Raw genomic sequence first — 20,528 nt, 5'->3', positions numbered from 1 at the left:
GTCAGCTGAAGGGAGTTTGGAGCTCATCACCCTTCTCTACCAGTGATGCTGGGTGCTGTGGAGATGGTGACCTTGGGGCCTCCCTCCAAGCCTAGTGCCTCCTTCGGCTTAGCCTCAAGGCTCACAGTAGAGTTGTGGAGATATTTTCCACCCCTCTAGGTTCCTTGGGAGGGGCTTCCTCAAGTATGGAGGAGAAAGAGTAGCAGGGCTCAGAAGCATTCAGTTGCCATCCATGGCAAGAGACTCATGTGTGACAGGCTTCCTCACAAGCTGTGACATCTTCTGAGAGAAAGACAGGAATTAAAGTGGGGGAGGTCAACATGTCTGAAGTCTTTCCAGTGCCATTCGAGCACATTCTGTGGGAAGCCAGGAGCTCGGGAAGGCTGCTGCTGCCTCTTTGTATTTCCTGACTGGAAAAAAACAGCAAATTCAAGTTCATAGTTATGCAAATGATTGGCCTGGGGAAACAGATACTTAGAACCCCAGACCATTAGGACACCAGGATCCTTGGAAATCATTTATTTTTCCAGAGCCCTGATCGTCTTCTGCGCCTTAGATACCTTTGCTAGGCTACGGAAGCCCGCAGACCCCTCCCACTTCTTTGAGTAGATTCAAGTGGATAAAGTTAAAAGTGAAGGATTCTAAGGCAGCCAATTATACTGAGATACATACAGAACATGTGTTCACATGTGGCATACATGTATCGACTTCTGAATTAATACACTCAACAATGATACTAGGTATCATTGTAAAAATGTAATGATGTTTTGAGATCTATGTAGGATTGGTTATAGTGACATATAACCAGATGGACAGTCACAGATGTTTGATACTCCTAGACTGGTTGCATACACTGCATACATAGTATTTAAAGAAAACACATTTTGATGAGAGGGTAATGTGTGTGTATATGTGTGTGTGTATACACACATATACTATATATACCATATATATACATATACTATATATAGTATTTTTTCTATTCAAGTTTCTGGACGCTCTGCGTTCCATCCATAGAGGCCTACAGAATCCCCAGGTTAAGAAACCCTGGATTCTGGCCCTCACTGGCAGTTTGGGTCACAAACTTGGGAGGAAAAATAGGATCAACAGCATGTTCAAAAGGGGTAGTGTCTGAGCTGGGCCAAGAGGCGTTAGATACCCTGCTTGGAATAGCCGTGGCTCACTGGGACAGCAGAGTCCCCAGCTAGCTGTGGGTCTAGCGGCAGTCACAGACTGTGGCCGGAGGGCGTCTGAGCTGAGATCAGCACTGGCTCCTGCACTGGCTGTAAGGCCTGCAGCAACACCAGCTCCTCTCCACGTGGCCACAGCAAACAGGTGACTGTTTTCTGTTTTGTGCAGAAGCACAGGCTCCCCAGGAGAGATCCCCAAAGCTCACACCACAGGCACTGCTTGTAATCACAGTGACAGCTTCATTTATTGCGCACCCATGAGGTAGCAGGCTCTGCGCCAAACACTCGACACAAGTGTCTGCAGTCCCCCAGCAGTCCTGCGATGGGAGCTGTTAGGATTCCCTTCTGGAAAATGAGACAACTGAGGCCCTGAGAAATTAAATAGCTTGTCCAACCAAGATCTCATAGGCAGTAGCGTAACTCATAACTGACTCTGACTCTGAGAGACTCTGGATCCCAAGTGCTTGCTACCCAGACAACGCAGAAAGTGCTTCCATCCCCAGAACCCTCGTGTTTATCTACCAGTGAGCGCAGACTGTTTGTCAGGCCCTGTCCTGGGTGCCGGGGACAAAGTGTGAGCCCACAAGGACAGTGAGCATATCAGCTCCTACCCAGAGTGGTGTCTGATTCTCAGAAGCAAGCGCCCCATGACCAGCAGAACGCTGTGAGAAGGTGGCGAGGTGCCACTGTATCTTGCCAGCCAGAGAGGAGCAGCTGTGCCCTGGCTTTAAGGGCTGCTTCTCTGCTCCTCAGTCAGGTGAAAGCCTGGAGCCTCTGAGACTACTCTTTTCCAGTTGACATCCTGCCAGATCAAAGCCCTCCGCACAAGGGGAGCACACCATGGTGGGGCTCTGGAGGGCACGGTGTGAGGACATCTCTTACTCAGATCCATCTGGCTTCTTATTGACGGCTCTGTCTTCTAGGTCCTGACAAATAACAAATTTAAAGTAGCCATGAAATTCCTTTCTTCCCATCGGGCAGGTCCTTTTCCACAGAGCCAGGCTCATTCCCTTCCCTGGTACCATTTACATGTCTGGGTGCCTCCTGGTGGGAAGCTGTCCTAACCTTGTGCCCCTTGAAAAGCATCTGGGTCTTGAACAGTCAGAGCTATTAGGAGATTGGAGGGACCTTTATTCTTGTCAATCCCATTGATCAATGTAGACAGACCAATGTGTTCAGGTTCCATAAACCTGGAATCTGAGTATGAGTAACATAGAGTTCCACACACAGGGCTAGGTGAGTACATGCTACTAGCCTGGCTTATTTATATTGAATTATGTTTATATATATTATATATGTAATCGATACATTATTGAAAAATATTGATGGAAACATATCATTGGATTGTTTGGTTTTGAAGTATCCCTGCCTGTCCTGGTACTTTCTACACAGCTCAGGCTGGACCCAAACTCGAGATTATGCTCCCGTCTCAGCTTCTCAAGTAGTAGGATTATAGACATGAGCTCTCATGCCCACATTTTGTTTAGTTGTTGCCAAGGGTCCTCTATGGCATACTATTCATGGCCCATAGCTCATACTGTAGCCCTTCAGAACACCTCGGAAGGAGCCCCTGGCCAGAGACAGGCCAGGAGACCATCCTGTGGGTGGCAATGATGCTGGTCCACTCAGTCATCATGTTTTTTGCTGTCCCCTGTGCTGGGAGGTGAATTGTCCACCCCCTTGGCTGCCACCACATTCATGGCCCCCGGGAGCAGCTGTCTTCAGGGAAGGAAGAATGGGCTTTGTGTACTGAGCAGTGCTCTCCCTCCCAGCGCCCCAGCAGGTAGCCTGGCTTTCCAGCTCCTCTAGGCTGTTAACAGCTCTGGGTCTCGCCTCACTTGGCTCAGAAGTTCGGCACAGGGAACAGATTTCACGGGACAAACCCACCCGTCCCTGTATGTCCTAATTCTTAGGGAAATGCCTGGCGTATATCTGGGATCTCCTAAAACTTCTTAAAGCCCTCCTGAACCATACATGAACCCACTGAAATGCATCTCAACAGAAGGAAGTGGGCTCCAGCCAGTGCTCCACCTCCTTGGGAACTCTTGGCTATTCACCTGACCTAGCCACATGCACGCTTACATGCTCAGGGTGACAGCCAGAACACTAAGAGCAGCCTCTGGGACCAGAGGCAAGCTTTCACACAGTAGGGTTAAAAAGATCCAAAGGAGATATGTGTGCATGTGTGTGTGTTTGTGTGCGTGTGTGTGCATGTATGTGTTTGTGTGCGTGTGTGTGCATGTATGTGTTTGTGTGCATATTTCTCTGTATGTATATATCTGTGTATCTGCATGTCTATGTGTATCTGTGTGTGTTTGTGTGCATGTGTTTGTCTCTGTGCATGTGTGTGTCATCTGTATCTGTCTGTCTTTGTGGATGTGTGTCTATGTGTATCTGTGTGCTTATGTGTGTGTGTAAGTATGTCTTTATGCATGTTTCTATGTGTCTTTGTATGTGCATATCTATGTATATCTGTGTGTGTCTCTGTGTGCATGTGTGTATGTGTCTTTGTATATGTGTGTCTATCTGGGTGTATCTGGGTGCCTTTTTGTTCATGTGTTTATGTCTGTATGTCTGAGCACATGTGCTTTCAGCAAAGAGAAGCCCTTCAGTGGAAACCTCCCCTTTCCAAATTCCACCCTGTCTCTAGTGTAGACGGTTAGGGTGTTCCTGTCTCAGTCAACAAGTTTGTTTGTCTCTGTAACAGTCCCAGAGCCCTCAAAGATGGAAACAGATGGCCTCTTCCCAGCTCATCTCCCCCACTACGGTTCTCCAAACGTGTAGGGATCCCAGCCTGCTTCTGGCACGGGAAGAATGCTCGGCTCCCAGGGTTGCTGGCAGCAGCCCCACCACTTGGTTCCCAAATCTGAACCATCTGGTGGAGCAGTGGGGAGAAGCGGCAGAGGCCATGCCCTTCCGTGGCAGTTCCAGCCGTAGTCATTGGATGCAGCTTGGGTTGGGGGTGAGTGTGGGAGGGCTGGGCCTCAGAGGAGACTCAGCGTGCCCACAGATTCACTAGTTTTTCTTGTGTCCTCCCCAGGGACTTATGGGATTCATTGGTCTGGTTGGGGAGCCTGGAATCGTGGGGGAGAAGGTAAGTGTGCACCACAGAGGCAAACCCTCAGAGCTTGCATTTTTCCATCAAGAGAAGAGCCAGTGGGCCAGTGAGCTGCGGAGACTGTACCACCTCCCTCTGGTTCTCCCATCCCTTGCTCTCCAAGAGCCTATGTCCCTGTCCCTGTCCCCCCAGAGTTCTTGTCTTCACCCGTAAGCACAACCAGACTTTGGGTGGCCATCAGTTGATGCTTGTGCCTGGGGCTGCCTACTGGCGTCACCCAGCTCTGTAGCCCTTGGAAGCGCCATCTGACAGAGAGGGATCACTGAGAGTCCAACAGGAGCGGTGGCTGACCCAAGGCCACCCGGATTATAAATGACAGAGCAGAGATTAGAACCCTGGTCCATCCCGGAGGCCACACTTTGCCAACTCAGCCCCTCAGCCAAGTAGAAGTCTGTGGCTTCCCTTGTCTGTCTTGGGTCCTCCTAGCCTTGCAGACTCACGTATGTCACTCTTCCTCATTTCTCAGGCCATCTGGTCTCCACCTGCCTCCCCACACTCCTCCTGCCTCTTCACACTGTTTCAGAGTAGTTAACCACTCATCAAAGCCGCAGATTTCTACAGGAGCCCCTCCCCCTGCCCCCAGTGCTCACAGCTTATGTAACCATCCCATGGCATCAAAGCCAACTCCGGTTCTATTGCTTAAGTTTCTCGTGTCCTTCCTCACCTATGGACCGTTGCTTTGGGCATGTCCCCTCTTCCCGTGCCCATCCACCCATGTCCTTTCTGCCGGGTCACTTGTTGGGGTCCTTCAAAGGTAATCTTCTTCCTTCATCACCAGCTGGTCACATCCCCTATGACAGGGTCTAGCACTGTACCCCAACCCCTGCCACCCGTGCCGGGTCCAGGATGCATCCTCTAGAGGTCCCCATCATCCCCTGCCATGCCAGGTATCTTGTGTTATGGGAATTGATCTGTTTCTCCTCCTCATGGCTTGGTGCATAGTAGTGTCAGGACACAGTGGGTGCTTAACTGCTTTTTACCTGAAGAAGAGGAATAGGCCTTGCAGAAACAGAGACAGGATGGCTGTAGCCTTGCCTGCTGCCCCTAACTTTGAAACCTGTTTGAATTGGTCCAGAGGACATGAGTGATGTCTGATTATCTGGTGTACCATCGGGGAGGAGGATGTCCGTGAGCAGAGAGAAAGAAAAGTGGCTATGGTTGTCTCTCTTTAGCAAGCCCAGTCCTGGGGTGCCAGGCCTAACGAGAACCATGTCACATGGGCCAGGATCAAAGAGGTGATGCAATTGCTGCATCCTTCACCGGGACCATCCTGGCCCAGGGGCGTGTGCTATTGCTCTGGCAGAGAAGGCTGAAGTTTCTGTCACTGAAACTTACTTACCTGGTGGTGTGAATGAGCTGAGAATGAGTCCATAGACCATTGTCAAGCTCCTCTCTCCCTTTGGGTCCCTGTCCCCAGACTACCACTGCCTCTGAACCCAGCCATGACCTATGTGCCCTGTTGTCTCCAACACAGGGAGACCGTGGAGTGATGGGACCCCCAGGCGCACCTGGACCCAAGGGGCTGATGGTAAGGAGTGTATCTGTATCCTCTCTCCGCTCCTGGCATATCCTCAGGGGTCAGTCTCGTTCCCTTCACATACCATATGCTCCAGACACCCAGAATGCCATCTCTCCAAATCCCTGGCCAGGCTTGACTTTTGACCTCCTTGCTCTGGGTTGGAGCTGATCCCCTGTCACAGAGCTGAAGGAGATATGGCACCTTCCCCAGCTGACTCTACATTTTTCTTCCTCCTTGGCAGGGCCATCCCGGAATGCCAGGTGGTATTGGGAGTCCTGGAGAGCCTGGATCCCGGGTAAATAAAACTCTCATCTCTCCCAAGCACAAACCCATCGAGCCCAGACCTCAAGTCTCAGGCCTGGGTGTGCTCCCAGACAGAACCTGCACTCTTCCCCGAGCCTGTATTTTGTTCATGTGAAATCTATAGAACGTTGTGACAGAGCAGATGGGACAGGGCGGGGCTGAGGTTTTGTACAGGGGAATGCAGGAGCAGCTTAGTTGTGTCCTCCCCCACAGTCCTTTGAGCCAGTGGAAAGGTGTCCCTGGGCAGAGCCACCTCTGGGGGTCACAGTCACATGTGGTTTTGTTTGTTTGCTTGGTTAGTTGGTTGTTTTTGTTTGTTTTCTGCCCTGATCATGAGAGAGAAAAGCCACATCTGGCTAGAAATTCAAGACTGGCACTTTGGAGGAAAGGAGCGGGAGGCAGAGAACGGTTTTCAGCCCAAGGGTCCAGCCGCAGTCCCGTGTTCAGAACTGAAGCCTGAGCCCAGCAGTGCTTAGGGTCTGCCACCAAATTCTTCCCTCTGGGCCTGGGGAGATTGTTCATCTGGTAAAGTGCTTGATGGGCAAACTTCAGCTAGGTGTGGTGAACATCTGTACCATCTCCCCAGCTGTAGGGAGGTGGAAACAGGAGGTTCTGAGGGGCTTGCTGACCTGCCAGCCTAGCGGAGTTGTCAAACTCCAGATTCAGTGAGAGACCCTGTCTCACAATAATAAGGTGTGGAGGAGGAAATCCAGAAATGACCTCTGGTTTGCACACACACACACACACACACACACACACACACACACGCACGCACATGTCTGTGTGCACCTCCACACCTGAGGCCTCCTCTGCCTCAGTTTCCCCACCTGTCAGTCAGCATCATGCTGCCATCACCATCGTGGCAAGAATCAGCTAATATTTTGTGTGCTGTTATGCCCGAGCATCTTAGAGATGGCACCAGCTACTGTGCAATACAATGCTTGCCACAAGGTTAGCGTCTACTGTTGGATACCATTCCTGCTAATTGCGTGCCCATCTGATGAGCATTTTCCAGTCATACTAACATCTTCACTCTGCACTCTGAACTCAGCCCTAGCCCCACACCTAGGTCTAGGGAGGCAGGTGGGAAGGACCTTGGACCTGCTGAGGACCCTATACGGTCCCATGGGGTGAGGGAGGGACATCAGTGAGGACACTGGGGTGAGATGATTGCCTGAGACGGCACAGCTAGTGGCCCGGAACTTGGTCCTGCTGCGCTGCGGTCCCATGGCCTTGGATCCTTTGAAGAACTTAGCTTATCCATGTCGAACCTGTCTCTTGGGGCCTCAGAGAATGTGCTACATGCCTTCTGAGAGAACATTCTGGAAAACAGCCTGTCTTACTCAGGCTGTCACTGTCCCCACCAACTGCCTGCCAGGTCTGCCTTCTTACTGTACGAGCCTGGGGTGTCCACTGGCTCTCGCTGGGTCAGGCTGCGTGCTGGCTCTCATCTCAAGCCCCAGCAGTGGCAGACTGTGTTTGTGAAGGTCTGCACCTCAGGTTTGTGGGAGCAGCAAGGAGGAGCTGGCTTCTCACTGGGATACAGAGCGGGATGGGGCTGCCCCTCTCTGAGAGGGCTCATGCCTCCATCACAGGGTCTGGCTGGCTGGCACAGATGGTTCTCCATGCTTAGACTAGGTCAGGCCGTTTGCACTCATGAGTCCTCACCCAAGAAGCTTTTATGCAACGCTGGGTATATAGGTATATAAAATAGCTTGACGGGTGAATAGCCACTGATAAAACGTCATCCAGAGATTCTCTCTGAGCAGTTCTTTGGCACCCGGGTCATTTCACCGTCGTTAAGTATGACAGCAAGCTTGCATCCCACTGACACGGCAGTACTCACTCACTTCTACATGGAGCGTCACATCTTGGCTGACTATTTGATACTGCCGTTCCTTAGGCATCCTCACTGCTTTGCAGAGTTGATTGTCAGATGTTTTAAATTTAATCACCAATGCTGAAATTTCTGCTTTGCATAAATATGTAATAAAAATGGCAGGAGTGTGTTTGGGGCCATTCAGAAACTGCTGGGAATGCTGTTCTAATTCCAAGTCAGATTCACTGAATGGTTTGTTTTTAGGGGAACTCAAGTCAACGAAGCCATTTTAAAAATCAAAATCCTAATAAAATCTAGGATATGCTAATTTGATACTTCTGTTCTGTGCTGAAGATGATGGTAGGAAAACGTTTGAAGTCTTTGTTTTCCTTTATTGAAGCGTTCCGTTTCTGTAAGGGCAGGAAACAGTTAAAGCACAGCAGTTCTGAACAGGCAGTCGTGGCCAGGCATTGTAGGCAGTGGTTGCTGGGTGTGATGGCGTGTGTAGTGCGGAGTGTGTGTGTTGTGTGGTCACACAGTGCAACACAAGTGTGTGTAGTGCGGAGTGTGTGTGTTGTGTGGTCACACAGTGCAACACAAGTGTGTGTAGAGCAGAGTGTGTGTGTTGTGTGGTTACACAGTGCAACACAGATGAGCACAGTCAAAAAATACCTCTGATTCACAATCTGATTTTGAATTCGTTTTTGGCTCATTTTATACACTCAGAAACCTCTAAGTGTTGCCAATTATATTCCCAGCCTCCACATTCGTTATGTGAGCCCAGTGGACCCTCAGACCACAGTTTAAGAGACTGAATCAGGCAGGTCTTTAACTCGTGGCAGCTGTCCTGCCTCAACAACCCCAGAGTATGGATTAGAGGTGTGGACCACTGCACCTAGTCCAGTCCTGCCCCTTGTTCTCTGCCTCTCCCCTGTCTGTCCCACTCTGACCCAACAGACTCCTCCTCCACCCTCAGGGCTCTTAATGCCTGGGGTAGAGGACACCTATCTAGGGCTGTGCGTGGGTTTAGGTGGGGATGAGGAACAGACCTCGAGTGAGTTCCCCCTCAGGAGAGAAAGGACACAGGGATTAGAGGAGACGCTTGCCACATGCCACTATCACCTCTAACTCGTGACTGAGAGATAAGAAAATGGTTTGTCCAGGGAGTCCCTGCTCACCCAGACACCTAGGGCACTTAGTCAGTCTCAGGGTTGTCGCTTGCTGGGAGCTTCTCCTAGCAAGCCAGAGTGCCTACTTCTAAACGCTACGACCACTGGCTTCCCTGCCCCACCATTGCTTCTAAGTGCCCTCTCCTCCCCACAGGGCCCTCCAGGATCTCGAGGTCCACCAGGCATGAGGGGCGCCAAGGGACGCCGGGTAAGTGAGAATGCTTCTGCTCCTGTTGCCTACCCAACTCTGATGCTGGAAGCTGAGCCCAGCCATCCTTCTCTGACTGGGCCTTCACTCCTACTGTGTGAGATACCACTGGAGGCAGACACCTGGGAAAATAGGGCAGGCCTACGCCCTGCCTGGCCTCGTGAGGCAGACATCGGGAGCACACACATTCTGTGTGGAGGGTAGCGGGGAACCACAGAAGTTTAAGACATGAGTTGGTCTGAGTACAGCAGCCGAAAGGATTTGCCAAGGCTTTGTGTTGTCTGCCATGTATTTGACTCCTGGCACCACCCTGCCAGTTAAGTGCTGTTTCCCTCAGAAAATGCCAACACAGACAGGTTATGACTCTTGCCTCAGGCTACACAACTTAGAAGTGGTAGAGCAGAGATAGTAACCCGAGAATCTGCCTCTCAGACACACTGAATTTAGTCTTCTTTGCAGTTAGAAGGGGCAAGTGGAGTGATCTACCTACTGGTGTGAAGGTGCCAGGGCATGTGGCCTCCGTGGAGAGGAAACAAGATGGTGGAGGTTGTCCAGGCCTCTTCCCACACGCCATGTGGGTTCTGATACCATTCTCCTCCTGTGGGGTCTAGTTTTAAGACACCCCCTGAACTGGATGGCCTGAGCAGCTGTCCAGCAATGGGGAAGATGAGACATTGCTTGGGCTGCTGATCCTTCTCAGTACCCATACCTTCTGCGACTCTTAAGGGAGACAAGGCCTACGGGCTTCTGGGTGCACCCTGACCAGGAAAGCTAACCCAGCTTCAGGGTGAACTGCAGAAGTCTGAGCCCTCCACAGTGACAGAGTGAGCTGTCCCCACCTCCAATATGCATGCACATCCGTTTGAGGAAAGCCAGGTTTCCACTGGAGTATTCAGGACTGAGAGAGGCAGGTGAGGGCCAGAGCCATCTTCTGTGAGGTTTGGCAGAGCGGTCGTGAGATCGGGGACACCGAGAGGCAGGGATTGAACTTTTAGGATTGAAGTTCAGGCCACGCCTGTTGAGTTCCTAGGTTCTCCTGTGTCCTTTGGAAGGCACTGTGCTCTCTGGGTCTCAGTTTTCCCACAGGTGCCGTGGGATGGGCATGGGAGGTCTGCGAGGCCATGCAGCCTTTCCTGCACAGATGTAGGGCAGACATTCTATGGTGGGAGGGTCTGGAGACAAGACCCATTGGCATCCCACGAAAGAACGAAAGCTCCCAGTCCGACCATGAGTGGGCAAGTCTCTTGCCTTCCCAGTCTGTGGCTGTACAACCTGAAGCTAGTCTCTTTACCTCTCTGAGGCCGAAGGATGTTGGGATGTGGGAGCATCTAGTACTACATCTGAGCTCTCAGATTAAGCTCTTCTCCTCCTCAGCCTCTGCTTTCCCCTCTGTAAAATGGGCCAGCAACAGAGCTGATCTGCTTAGGTATGCCAATCCAGTTATTTCCCAAGAGCTTTGGCCCTAAGATGGCCACAGAGGCTGGGTTTCCCTCTTTCCTATTGCCCTTCTTCAGGAGGCTATGGTAGGCTGGACTTTCTGCCCCTGAGACTGACCTGGCCCTGCTGGACCCTAGGCTTCCTACCATAGGAAGGCCCTCCAAGGCCACAAGGGAAGGGGGTGGCTGGGGGACCTTCAGAACAGGCTACCAAGTACCATATCCCTCTATAACAGGGCACAGCCAAGGTGGCTGGTAACCACTGTCTCTTCCCTCCCCCCAGCAGGAGGTATGGCTCCTCTTTCTCTATGCCTCAATCCTGGCTTCTAGACTTTGTCCCCATGGACAGCCTACTCCATGGTCAGCCTTCTTGGATGCCTAGAGGTCCTGGCGTGATAGCTTCTGTGACAGGGAGTATACTCCCGTCCAGATGAGTGGCAAACTCGCTGGCTTGGGCTTCAGTTCTGGCCCCCCGTTACTTGCTGGCCACAAGCAGCTCCATGTCCATTTGTCTTTCTCTGTGACTGTGTCTGCTGCTTTTCTCCTAAAAAGGCTTGGATCTCAGGCAGGGTCGTCAGTGTGCTGCATGGACCAGGCCTCTGAGCCTCCACTCCAAGGGCTGTGTCCTTCCAGGGAGGTGTGAGCTTGTGCCACACACAGAGCCCCAAACCAGGAGTATCTCTCAGGCCCAGCTCCGCCTGTGACCTGGGACGCCCCACCCCTTCAAAATTCATCTCCCTAAAACCAGGTCGTGGGGTAGTGAAGGAGAAAGAGGCAGTAAACTGAGGCCCGCTGTGGGAACATAGCCACAGGCTTCTCTGCTTCAGCAGCCTCTACATCCGGAAACAGGCTGGTCGGTGGCAACCACTCCGGACACTTTAGACAGAATGACCCTTACAGCCATTGCATTTAGGGTCTCTAGCTGGTTCTCCCAGGTCTCTGAAGAGCCACCCAAGCCGTGGCTGTGTGTGGAAGGGGAGGAACAGGGAAATCCAGAGGCTTGAGGCACCCTCACTCTCCTGGTTCACAGCCCAAGGGAGACCCCTGCTGTCCAGTCCACTGTGCTGGAGTCTTCTTCCTTTTCCAGGGCCCTCGAGGACCTGATGGACCAGCTGGGGAGCAGGGGTCCAAGGGCCTGAAGGTACAGACTTCCTGCTGGGGTTTTCCTCTTGCCCCTGGCCCCTAAAGTAGCAGAGAGACCCTCGAAGAAGTCAGGGCGTGTTCCCAGCAACTCATTCTGTCACGGCCCAGCCTCCTGGAGCTCAGACAAAGAAAGCAAAGAAAGGCCATTGGGTGGGTCACATAGCTCTGCCGTTCCCATCTGTGGTGACTGTGGCAGCCATCCCCTTGGCAAATCTTAGGTATGCCCACAGGCAGTGTGTTGGCGAGGACATCTGACCTCGGAGGTGCTCTCCTCTCTGAAAGTGTCCCCATGAGCCCTTGGAGGTACTATCCTCTCTGAAAGTGTCCCCATGAGCCCTCTGAGGTCCTCTCCTCTCTGAAAGTGTCCCCATGAGCCCTCGGAGGTGCTATCCTCTCTGAAAGTGTCCCCATGAGCCCATCTCCCACCTCCCATGCTCTGCTCCTCACAGGGCCGTGTGGGATCTCGGGGCAGACCTGGCCAGCCTGGACAACAGGTATGTGACAGATCCCTTGCCCTTCCTCCATTTATTGTGACCCATGCCTCTAATGATGTCCTTTGTGTTCCCAGGGTGCAGCTGGTGAGCGAGGCCACTCAGGTGCAAGAGGCTTCCGTGTAAGTAGGGTCTATTCTGGAATCCTCAACCTGGGGCTTCGGGGGCAGGTGCGGAAAGATCACCGTGAGTTTTAGACCTTCATGGGAATCCCCAGGTGCCCTGTGGCCTCATCTCAGCTATAAGCACGGAACCTGGACATACCATAGAACTAGCCTGAGGTCAAGGGGATGGGCTTAATGGAGAAGCTCTAAGAGATTAAGGTCACCTGCCTTTCCACAGGGCATCCCTGGCCCCTCAGGCCCTTCAGGTGCCAAGGGCCTCTCAGGAGAACCAGTAAGTGTTTATTCCCTCCCTCCCTCCCTCCCCCTCCTTCTCCCTCCCTCCCCCTCCTCTCTCTCTCTTCTCTCTCCCCCCATATCTCCCCATCTCTCTCTGCCTCTCCCCCTATCCTCTGCCCTGGAAGTTTTCTCACAGTCTGACTGTAGCAGGGACTGTTGGCTAGGTAGATAGATGGGAAGGGGAGGAAAAGACAAGACTAGGCATGGCCTGCAAGGATGGAGAGCTTGACCCTGCGTTCTGGTGTGAGTCGAGTCTTGGCATGACCCTGCGCTCTGGTGTGAGTCGAGTGTTGGCTGGGCCCTGTGTTCTGCTGTGAGTCAAGTGTTGGCTGGGCCCTGTGTTCTGGTGTGAGTCGAGTGTTGGCTGAGCCCCGTGTTCTGGTGTGAGTCGAGTCTTGGCTGGGCCCTGTGTTCTGGTGTGAGTCGAGTCTTGGCTGGGCCCTGTGTTCTGGTGTGAGTCGAGTGTTGGCTGGGCCCTGCGTTCTGGTGTGAGTCGAGTGTTGGCTGGGCCCTGTGTTCTGCTGTGAGTCGAGTCTTGGCTTGCTTGACCACTGGGTTTGTTACTAAAGGGGATGGCTGATTCACCCTTGCAGGAGGATGGTAAAAACAGCCCAAGAAATGTATAGAGGGGGCACTTAGCACCCAGAAAGGCAGAAGGAAGGTGGGGAAAAGGACCTTGTGAAGTATGCGGGGAGACAAGGGAAGCCATTGACACATGACTCGTCCTTCAGAAGATGTCCCAAGGGATGGGTTTGGGGAGGCAGAGATTCTAGGTGTCCCCAGGGAGGCTGCAGGGAGCCAGACAGCTGGGGTCTGGAAGAGCCTCTGAACCCTGATGACGAGGGAAAGTTGGGGGTGGTTAGGGGTAGTTGAGAGTAGTTAGAGGTAATTGGGGGTAGTAAGGGGTAGTTAGTAGTAGTTTGGAGTAGTTAGAGGTAGTTGGGTGTGGTTAGGGGCAGTTGGGGTAGTTATGGGTAGTTGGGGTAGTTAGGGGTAGTTCGGGGGTAGTTAGAGATTGGGGGTAGTTAGGGGTAGTTGGGGGTAGAGGTTGGAGGTAGTTAAAGGGGTAATTGGAGGTAGTTAGAGGTAGTTGGAGGTAGTTAGGGGTAGTTGGGTAGTTAGGGGTAGTTGGGTAGTTAGGGGTAGTTAGGGGTAGTTAGGGGTAGTTGGAGGTAGTTAGGGGTAGTTGGGGAGGGCAGAACAGGAGAGGACTCAGTTTGCATTGTTGCAAAAGTGGGGTGCAGCACTGCTGGGGTACAGTTTGATGCAGAGTAGACCCTGGAGATGGGTGAAGAGCAACTGTATATGGTTGGAGGTAAGGGTGTGGGTCCTCTCTTTCGGGTACCATGCCAGTCTGTATGACCCCCCCCATAGCTCCCCACATGTGGGAGTCCAGGGTGCCTTCCCCTAACTGTCTGTACATCTGTCTGTCTCCAGGGCTCTCAGGGACCTCAGGGGCCAGTTGGTCCTCCAGGAGAGATGGGACCCAAGGTGAGTGACAAGGAGCTCTGGTTTGTCCTCTACTGCTACTGGGGCATTACAATCCTGCTGGTCAGCAGTCCCACCTGCTGCTTGATCCCTGCTCTGGTCTACAGAGATGGTCAGGCTGGTGCTGCAGAGTGGAGGGTGGTGACCCTACAGGGCATGTGGTGAGGGGCTGGGAGCCCGAGTCACATGCTTCCTGGGGGACCGACCTACCTTCTGCCTTGCTTGAGACTGCATCCTGGTACAGAATCATGAATGGAGACCCAGCAGGGTCCCCTTCCCACACTCAGAACCTCGGTTTGGTGTCAGGAAAAAGCGGGGAAGACCAAGACCTGCCCCATTGTTGGCCTCCCCACAACCCCATGCAGATCATGGACTTTCCTCGTTTGTCTGCCAAGGGCTCCTGTGTAGTAAAACCGCACTCATGGGCAGGCAGAAGGTCCAGCAGCTGCTGGGTAGTGTGAGGCTCTGCCAACCTGCACCAAAACCCACAGTTTTGCCAAGACTCGGAAGCTGCTGCCTAAGCCCACCTCTGTCCTCCCTGTTGTGTGACCTGAGCATGTCCCTTGCTCTTTGTGGGCCTTTGCTCACCTCAAGTGTGGTCCCTTGTTCCAGGAGAGACCTGACTTTTTCTTGCAGGGTCCGCAGGGTGCAGAGGGAGAGCCTGGCCTTCCTGGGGACTCTGGAATGAAGGTGAGACAAGATGAAAGATGGGAAAATGACTTGTTGACACCAGTTCCCAGCTGGCAGCCTCGTCCTCTCTCCGGAGGAGAAACAGGCCTTTCTTGTGCTTGGGATAATGGGGTCTCTGTCCTGGCGAGGGAGTGGTCACAGTAGAGTCCCCATCCAGGACAGAGTCTCTGCACTGTCACCTGCCCAGCTATGTTTTCTCTGGCACACTTTCCCCTCCTGGTCTCCCTGATACCATCAGAACTTCAGCACAGGTGACCCTATTACCTGTGAGGGCACAGGCACCTGTTGATCCCTGGCCCTAGGGAGCTCCCATCCCATCCCATTCTGCTTCTGCTGTTGGAGAACCCTGCTAGCCCTGCTCGCCTTGCAGACCCGAGAGCCCGGGAGCACCTGCCAAGGGACTGCGGTGCTGGAAGTCACTCTAAGAGAGCTGAACCAGGCCTGGAGCTACTGGCCTGGGCTCAGCTCTGCCTCCTTTCCTTCAGGCAATAAAGAAAGCCACCTAGGTATGAAGTGCCACCCACATGTAAACTGCATGGGACTGGCTTGCTCCAATCAGGGCTGGGTTGGGGCATCAAGCTCTTGTTCCTAGGGTCCAGACACCAGCAGGGAGCATGGTATGCAAATCCCCATGAGGGTGCTCTATGGAGGCCTTCAGGGGCAGGGTATAGGCATTCTGGATTCCTCCTCATTTAGTTTCTTACCAAATCTCAAAGAAGAGGAAACATGATGTTCAGCAGAACTGTCTATAGCCCAGGCTACCCTAGACTGCCCATTTTAGCCTTGAGTATGTCACTGGGGCTAGTTTCAGAAAGACAACACCGTTTCTTCAGGGCTCTGCCAAGGACCAGTTCATTTGCATGAAATGTGTTTAGAACAACATGAGCAGCACCTGTGATGATGATGGCAGTGACAGTGGTGGTGCAATGGTGGTGATGACGGTGATGTAGTGATGGTGACGCAGTGATGGTGATGGTGGTGATGCAGTGATGGTGATGGTGGTGATACACTGACGGTGATGGTGGTGACGCCGTGATGGTGATGCAGTGATGCAGTGATGGTGGTGATGGTGATGGTGGTGACACAGTGATGCTGATGCAGTGATGGTGATGCAGTGACGGTGATGGTGGTGATGGTGGTGATGCAGTGACAGTGATGCAGTGATGGTGATGGTGGTGATGATGATGCAGTGATGGTAATGGTGGTGATGCAGTGACAGTGATGGTGGTGATGCGGTGACGATGATGGTGGTGTGGTGATGGTGGTGATGCAGTGATGGTGATGGCAGTAATGCAGTGACAGTGATGGTAATGACGCAGTGATGGTGATGCAGTGATGGTGGTGGTGCAGTAATGGTGATGGTGATGCAGTGATAGTGATGAAGGTGACACAGTGATAGTGCTGGAGGTGACGCGGTGATGGTGATGCAGTGATGGTGATGGTGATGCAGTGATGGTGATGGTGGTTGTGCAGTGGTGATGAGAGTGATAATGTAGTAACAGTGATGGTGGTGATGCAGTGATGTTTGTTGTTGGAGGCAAAGAGTATATATAGCTCTATACTCTTTTCTCTCTCTCAAGCCTATGTACATTTATCCAACATTGTGACCCATTTAGAAGTTTATTTTTGTTTGAATCTGTCTTTATTGCATATCTGTAATTATTTTTTGACTAGGAGCGCTTTTTTTCCCAAATGATAAGCAGGCATGGCTAGAATCAACTCTGCAGCCCTGCCTGTTGTCCCCACCTGTTCAATGTGGTGGAGGCATGTTCACTGCCTCTGAGACTGCCAAGAGGGTGCCATCCTCACCACTTCAACTCTGGGAACATATAAACCCTTTTTATCTGAGTAAAAGTTGAATCTGCCAAGCAGCTCAATGTGCAGCCTGGAACATCTCTGTGTATGATGGCAGGAATCCGCCACACTCTTCTGCCTGTGCACTCCTAGCACACTTGATCCTGCTGCCTGCCCATGCAGGGGGGCACTGAGCCACGGGCATGGTCTCAGCTACAAATCCTGAGCGGGCACACAAGCACCCGGGCCCACAAACCCCATTTAAGTGCTCCGTAGCTGGACCTCCTGAAAGAGTCAAAGCCATTTGTGCTGGCGAACCAGGAAGCCACATCATGGTTTTGGCTGCTAATGCTGAATCAGGAAGACTTCTCTTAAGGAGCTGTAGGTGCTCCTGCTTTCTGCCGGCAAACAGAGCCTGTCCAAAAAAAAAAAAAAAAAAAAAAAAAAGCTGGCTACCAAGAAGCCGTGCTTAACTCTGTTTTTTGTTTGTTTGTTTTTATTTTGTTTGTGTGTTTGTGTGTCTAGAATTCTTTTTTAAAGCCCTCTCAGGTTTTATATGGATATAGTCAACCACATTGGTGTGCCAGTCTGTTGGTGGAGGCTGCTCATTCATTTCCCAGCCGACCAGAGCCAAAATAATTACACAGAAACTGTATTAATGAAATCACTGCTTGACCAATCACTTAAGTGTATTGCCTGCTAGCTCTTGTATCTCAACCCACTTCCATTATTTTATATTTTGCCACGAGGCTCGTGGTTTACCAGTAAAGTTCCCAGGCGTAGGTCCCCTTCAGTGACTGTTACGTGATATCTCTCTGACTCTGCCTTCTTTCCTCTGTCTGCTTGGAATTTCTGCCTTGTTCTGTTATGCTAATCTACTGACTGAAACATTCATTAATCAATAAAAGCGACACATACACAGGACTTCCCACACCAGATGGTGACGATGAGATTTCACGATGGTGGGGTTTCTGATGGCGGGGATGCTGGCAATGGTAGCGGTGGGCTGACGGTGGAGGTGACGGCCATGCAGTGATGGCGGTGTGTGCAACAGTGCTGGTGGTGGTGATCATGGCGGCGGTAGTGGGTATGTGGTGATGATGATGAGGACAGTGGTATGCTGTTTGTAATGGTAATGGTGCTTACGGTGATGGTGGTGGTAATATAGAGATGCTGGATGGGATGGTAGTGATTGCAATGCCAACTGTGATGTGATGGCGGTTTTGGTGTTCTGGGTGCTGGTAGTGGTGGTGGTGGTGGGTGAGGTTGGAGGTGGTCCTGCTGCCTAGTGGAGGAGAATCCATGGCCAGGACTTACTCAGAGCAGGGGTTTGGGCTGATGTGTTGGAATCTCTTTATTGTTCTCAAGAAGTAACGTTCCCCAGCTTCTCCAGTCCTAGTCAACATTGGAAGTAAGAACAGCTGGCTAAGAGACTGCGGCTGCCTGTACACACACATGGCTTTTGTTTATCTTTTCCTAGGGTGACCTTGGACCTCTGGGCCCCCCTGGGGAGCAGGGCCTTATTGGGCATCGGGTAAGTGAAGTCGATTTTCCTTCAACAGCTCCCAGTCAGTTGTGAGCAGTGGGCAGAAGGGCTTGGCTCAACCCCAGGGCATCTCTGTGAGCACTCCGGCCTCAGGGCTGGCCTCCATGGTGCACTTGCTGTCCTTTGATGGCTTAGAGGGCCATGTGCAAGGCACTGAGGAGCCTGCAGTCGAGAGCTTCCAGGGCTTCCAGAGCATTTAGCCTCCAAATGCCTCCCTTCACATATGTTTCTTCGGGAACTGTTCTACAGTTAGCTGCCACTTCCCCGAAGAAGCCCACATGATTTCCTTGTTCTAATAAGCCCCGTGAGACTCCCATGTCTACCTCTGTGCCCCTGCCTGAATGTGGACCTCTGGGCCATGTAAGGACACAGCAGGGATCCTTGGTACCTTACAGTTGGGCAGGAAAGGTCAAGAGCGAGGAGAGTTCATGCAGTCAGTCTTCAGACCAGGTCCTCATTGCCCTGACCTCCACATTGCCCATCTTGTCTTCTTTACGGTACTTCATACTCCCCATGCCGAGTCCAGAGACTCCAGAAAAAGGCCAGGGAGAGAGGAAGGCCCCAGGGCAGAAGAGAATATGAGAGCTCAGAGTCTAGAAAAACTAGCCGTGTGTGGCCACCAAGCTTGTCACTTGAGTCTGCTTCAAAGGCTGTGTTAAGAAAGGTCCTGAAGCCCCATCTAGGCGCAATAAGTTAGAGAGGCAGACATGCACTCCCCTAACGCCCACTGTGTGTCGGACATCTTTCTCACAGTCTGGGTGGGAACACTGAGTGAGCAGCGGAAGGCCTGACTAATGGTGTTCTGGTGGATTGATTATTGATATCTGTTATGGGTACAAAAGGAGCAGAATTTGTCCCCCTTTGCCATCCCTGCAGCTGCCGATCTGGCTCTCCTCCTAACTCTGACTCTGGACATCTCTGAATTGTAAAACCCGAGGGAGATGCAATTTTTAGGTTGACAGCTGTTTGGAGAACTGGGGCCTTTCTAGAGCCAGGAGGACCAGCAGGGGTGCTAGATGAGCCCTTGCATTTTTAGCATCTTTCTCAAACTTGCCCACAGAAGTCCACGCGCTGGCTTTCATTCCTCGTAGGAGAACAGGGCTCCAGGAGCACTTACTCCGGCTCCTGGAGGAGGTCTCAGGCGGCTACCACCCGTGAGCTGTCTGCCATATTTTCCAGATAAGAAGCAGGTTCCTTTAGAGACAAGATTCTGCTTGAGGTCACAAACACTGGTGATGCTGAGGTTGGCCCTTGTCAGAACCTGTGTTTACCTACCAAACCACACTGGCTTCCCCAGTCTAACCCATGAACCTGGGTGCCCAGTCTATGAGGCTCTGCCCCCTAAACATCCACTTGTTCAACTCCTGAGAACCCATGGGTTCCTGACCCCCCCCCCCGGGGGAAGGGGGACCCTTGCACCCTTACCCAGTAATACCTCCCCGTCTTTTTTCTACCAGGGAGAGCCAGGCCTTGAGGGAGACCTTGGCCCCATGGGGCCCGATGGGCTAAAGGTGAGTTGTGATCTGGGAATGGCTTCTGTCTCTTCTCTAGTTCCCACTGAGTCCCAAGAGACCAGTTCTCCCTCTGTAGAGGACAGTGTGGAGGGTCAGCAGAGCCAAGGCTGTCCTTGTTCTACCTACCCTCTACCAACGCCCATAGGGCTTGGCCTATTGTCACCGTGGGTCTTCCTTGCTCTCATGACAACACCAGGTTCTGTCAGCTAAGCCCGGCCGGCTTTGATATCCCTTCCCCTTCCAAACATCTTTAAAAATCTGAAAAGTTTGGATCACCATCAGAGTCTTTGAGCTCCACTCAGGAGGAACTAGTCTCGGGGTACCGCGTACGATGCTGAGGAACTAATCTCGGGATGCCGGCTACGATGCTGAGGAACTAGTCTCGGGGTGCTGGGTACGATGCTGAGGAACTAGTCTCGGGGTGCCGGCTACGATGCTGAGGAACTAGTCTCGGGGTGTCAGGTACGATGCTGAGGAACTAGTCTCGGGATGTTGGGTACGATGCTGAGCTCTCTATTGGTCTCTGTCATTGGTACTAAAGTCTTCAGACAAGGAAACAGACTCAGAAAAGTTAAAAGGCTATCTGCATATCCAATACCCAAACCAAGGCCTTTCTGGCCCCAGAGTGCCCTCCAACTCTGCTGTACTGCACACCCATCCATTCTGAAAAAGAGGGAAAAATGAGACTCCCAGGAAAGT

General features: G+C 52.1%; 1 protein-coding gene across 10 annotated transcripts in view; it reads left to right on the top strand.

Annotated features, from left to right (window-relative positions):
- Col27a1 (collagen type XXVII alpha 1 chain) overlaps positions 1-20,528 on the top strand; it is a 117,002-nt gene that overhangs the window by 70,996 nt on the left and 25,478 nt on the right. For all 10 annotated transcript variants that reach the window (XR_007588666.1, XM_050121799.1, XM_050121801.1 and 7 more), the window contains exons 25-36: positions 4,231-4,284; positions 5,783-5,836; positions 6,069-6,122; positions 9,273-9,326; positions 11,850-11,903; positions 12,355-12,399; positions 12,474-12,518; positions 12,739-12,792; positions 14,235-14,288; positions 14,922-14,975; positions 18,250-18,303; positions 19,773-19,826. Coding sequence is in view for 9 of the 10 variants with exons in the window: in XM_050121799.1 (XP_049977756.1) it covers positions 4,231-4,284; positions 5,783-5,836; positions 6,069-6,122; positions 9,273-9,326; positions 11,850-11,903; positions 12,355-12,399; positions 12,474-12,518; positions 12,739-12,792; positions 14,235-14,288; positions 14,922-14,975; positions 18,250-18,303; positions 19,773-19,826 (630 nt within the window). In the remaining variant the exon portion in view is untranslated. The remainder of the gene's footprint in view (positions 1-4,230; positions 4,285-5,782; positions 5,837-6,068; positions 6,123-9,272; positions 9,327-11,849; positions 11,904-12,354; positions 12,400-12,473; positions 12,519-12,738; positions 12,793-14,234; positions 14,289-14,921; positions 14,976-18,249; positions 18,304-19,772; positions 19,827-20,528) is intronic.

The sequence above is a fragment of the Alexandromys fortis genome, unplaced genomic scaffold (genome assembly GCF_014885135.2).
Source record: "Alexandromys fortis isolate MF-2015 unplaced genomic scaffold, M_Fortis_MF-2015_v1.1 scaffold_183, whole genome shotgun sequence".
Classification (NCBI taxonomy): Eukaryota; Metazoa; Chordata; class Mammalia; order Rodentia; family Cricetidae; genus Alexandromys; species Alexandromys fortis.
This window is presented reverse-complemented; position numbering and strand designations above follow the sequence as displayed.